The sequence below is a fragment of the Corvus brachyrhynchos genome, unplaced genomic scaffold (genome assembly GCF_000691975.1).
Source record: "Corvus brachyrhynchos isolate BGI_N302 unplaced genomic scaffold, ASM69197v1 scaffold1513, whole genome shotgun sequence".
Classification (NCBI taxonomy): domain Eukaryota; kingdom Metazoa; phylum Chordata; class Aves; order Passeriformes; family Corvidae; genus Corvus; species Corvus brachyrhynchos.
The window spans coordinates 38,049-39,705 of NW_008236998.1; the positions used below are offsets into that span (position 1 = coordinate 38,049).

The 1,657-nt window shown below is 56.0% G+C and overlaps 1 protein-coding gene across 1 annotated transcript in view; it reads right to left on the reverse strand.

Moving 5' to 3' along the window:
- LOC103611876 (mucin-2-like) overlaps positions 1 to 237 on the reverse strand; it is a gene marked incomplete at its 3' end in the record, with an annotated part of 4,474 nt that extends 4,237 nt beyond the window's left edge. Inside the window, exon 1 of the mRNA XM_017728660.1 lies at positions 96 to 237. Within this exon, the coding sequence (XP_017584149.1) occupies positions 96 to 237 (142 nt within the window). The remainder of the gene's footprint in view (positions 1 to 95) is intronic.
- Positions 238 to 1,657: the final 1,420 nt, after the last annotated feature.

Sequence of the window (1,657 nt, forward strand, 5' to 3'; positions counted from 1 at the left end):
CCCCCTTCCTCCTCCCCCTCCCCCCCATCCCTCAGTGCAAGGCCCCCTCCCTCCCCTCCCCCCGATCTTCTCCAGCCCCTCCTCATCTTCTCCACCTTCCTCCTCCTCATCTTCCTCCTCTTCCAAGACCTTCATCTTCTGTTGGCGTCCTTCATCCTCCCCCTCCTCCTCTTCTTCACTTTCCTCCTTGGCTTCTCCACCTTCCTTCATCCTCCTCCTCCTCCTCCCTCTCTTCATCCCCCTCTGACCTCTCTCGATCATCTCCACCTTCCTTCCTCCTCCTCCTCCTCCTCCTCCTCCCCCTCTTCGTCTCCCTCCCACCTCTCCCCGTCGTCTCCACCTTTCTCCTCTTCCTCTTCCTCCTCATTGTCCTCCTCTTCCTCCTCATTGTCCTCCTCTTCCTCCTCATTGTCCTCCTCTTCCTCCAAGCCCTTCAGACCACAGAGCCCTCCAACCTCTCCAACCCCAACCCCAATTCCTTCTCCTCTTCATCATCATCATCCTCCTCTTCTTCATCCCCCTCCAACCTCTCCCCATCATCTCCATCTTCCTCCTCCTCCAAAAACCTTCAGATCATGGATCTTTCCAAAATCTCCAACCCCAACTCCTCCTCCTCTTCATCACCTTCCTCCTCTTCTTCATCCCCCTCCAACCTCTCCCCTTCCATCGTTTCCATCTTCCTCCTCCTCTTCATCCTCCTCTTCCTCCTCCAAGACCTCCAGACCGCGGAGCCCTCCCACCTCTCCCACCCCAATTCTTCCTCCTCCTCTTCTTCCTCCTCAACCTTCAGATTGTGAACCCCTCAAACCTCTCCCACCCCAATTCCTCCTCCTCTTCTTCATCCTCCTCTTCTTCATCCTCCTCTTCCTCCTCCTCCTCTTCTTCCTCCAAGATCTTCAGATTGTGGACCCCTCAAACATCTCCCACCCCAATTCCTCCTCCTCTTCCTCCTCTTTCTCTTCTTCATTCTCCTCTTTCTTCTCCTCCTCCTCTTCTTCCTCCAAAACCTTCAGATCCTGGAGCCTTCAAACCTCTCCCACCCCGATTCCTCCTCCTCTTCTTCATCCTCCTCTTCTTAAGATCTTCAGATTGTGGACCCCTCAAACATCTCCCACCCCAATTCCTCCTCCTCTTCCTCCTCTTTCTCTTCTTCATTCTCCTCTTTCTTCTCCTCCTCCTCTTCTTCCTCCAAAACCTTCAGATCCTGGAGCCTTCAAACCTCTCCCACCCCGATTCCTCCTCCTCTTCTTCATCCTCCTCTTCTTCCTCCTCCTCTTCTTCATCCTCCTCTTCTTCCTCCTCCTCTTCTTCATCCTCCTCTTCTTCCTCCTCCTCCTCTTCTTCCTCCAAGACCTTCAGATCGTGGACCCCTCAAACCTCTCCCACCCCAATTCCTCCTCCTCTTCTTCATCCTCCTCTTCTTCATCCTCCCCTTCTTCATCCTCCCCTCCTTCACCCTCTTCCTCTTCACCCTCTTCCTCCAAGCCCCTCAGCCCACAGCCCCCTCCAACCTCTCCCCACCATCCTCCTCCTCCTCCTCCCGCTCCCACCCCACGTCCCCTCCTGTCCCCTCCCCAGCCTCACCTGTGAGGGCACAGCCGAGGACAACAAGGACCCTCCCGGGTGTCCCCCCTGCCATGGCCGGCGCCTGTCACCC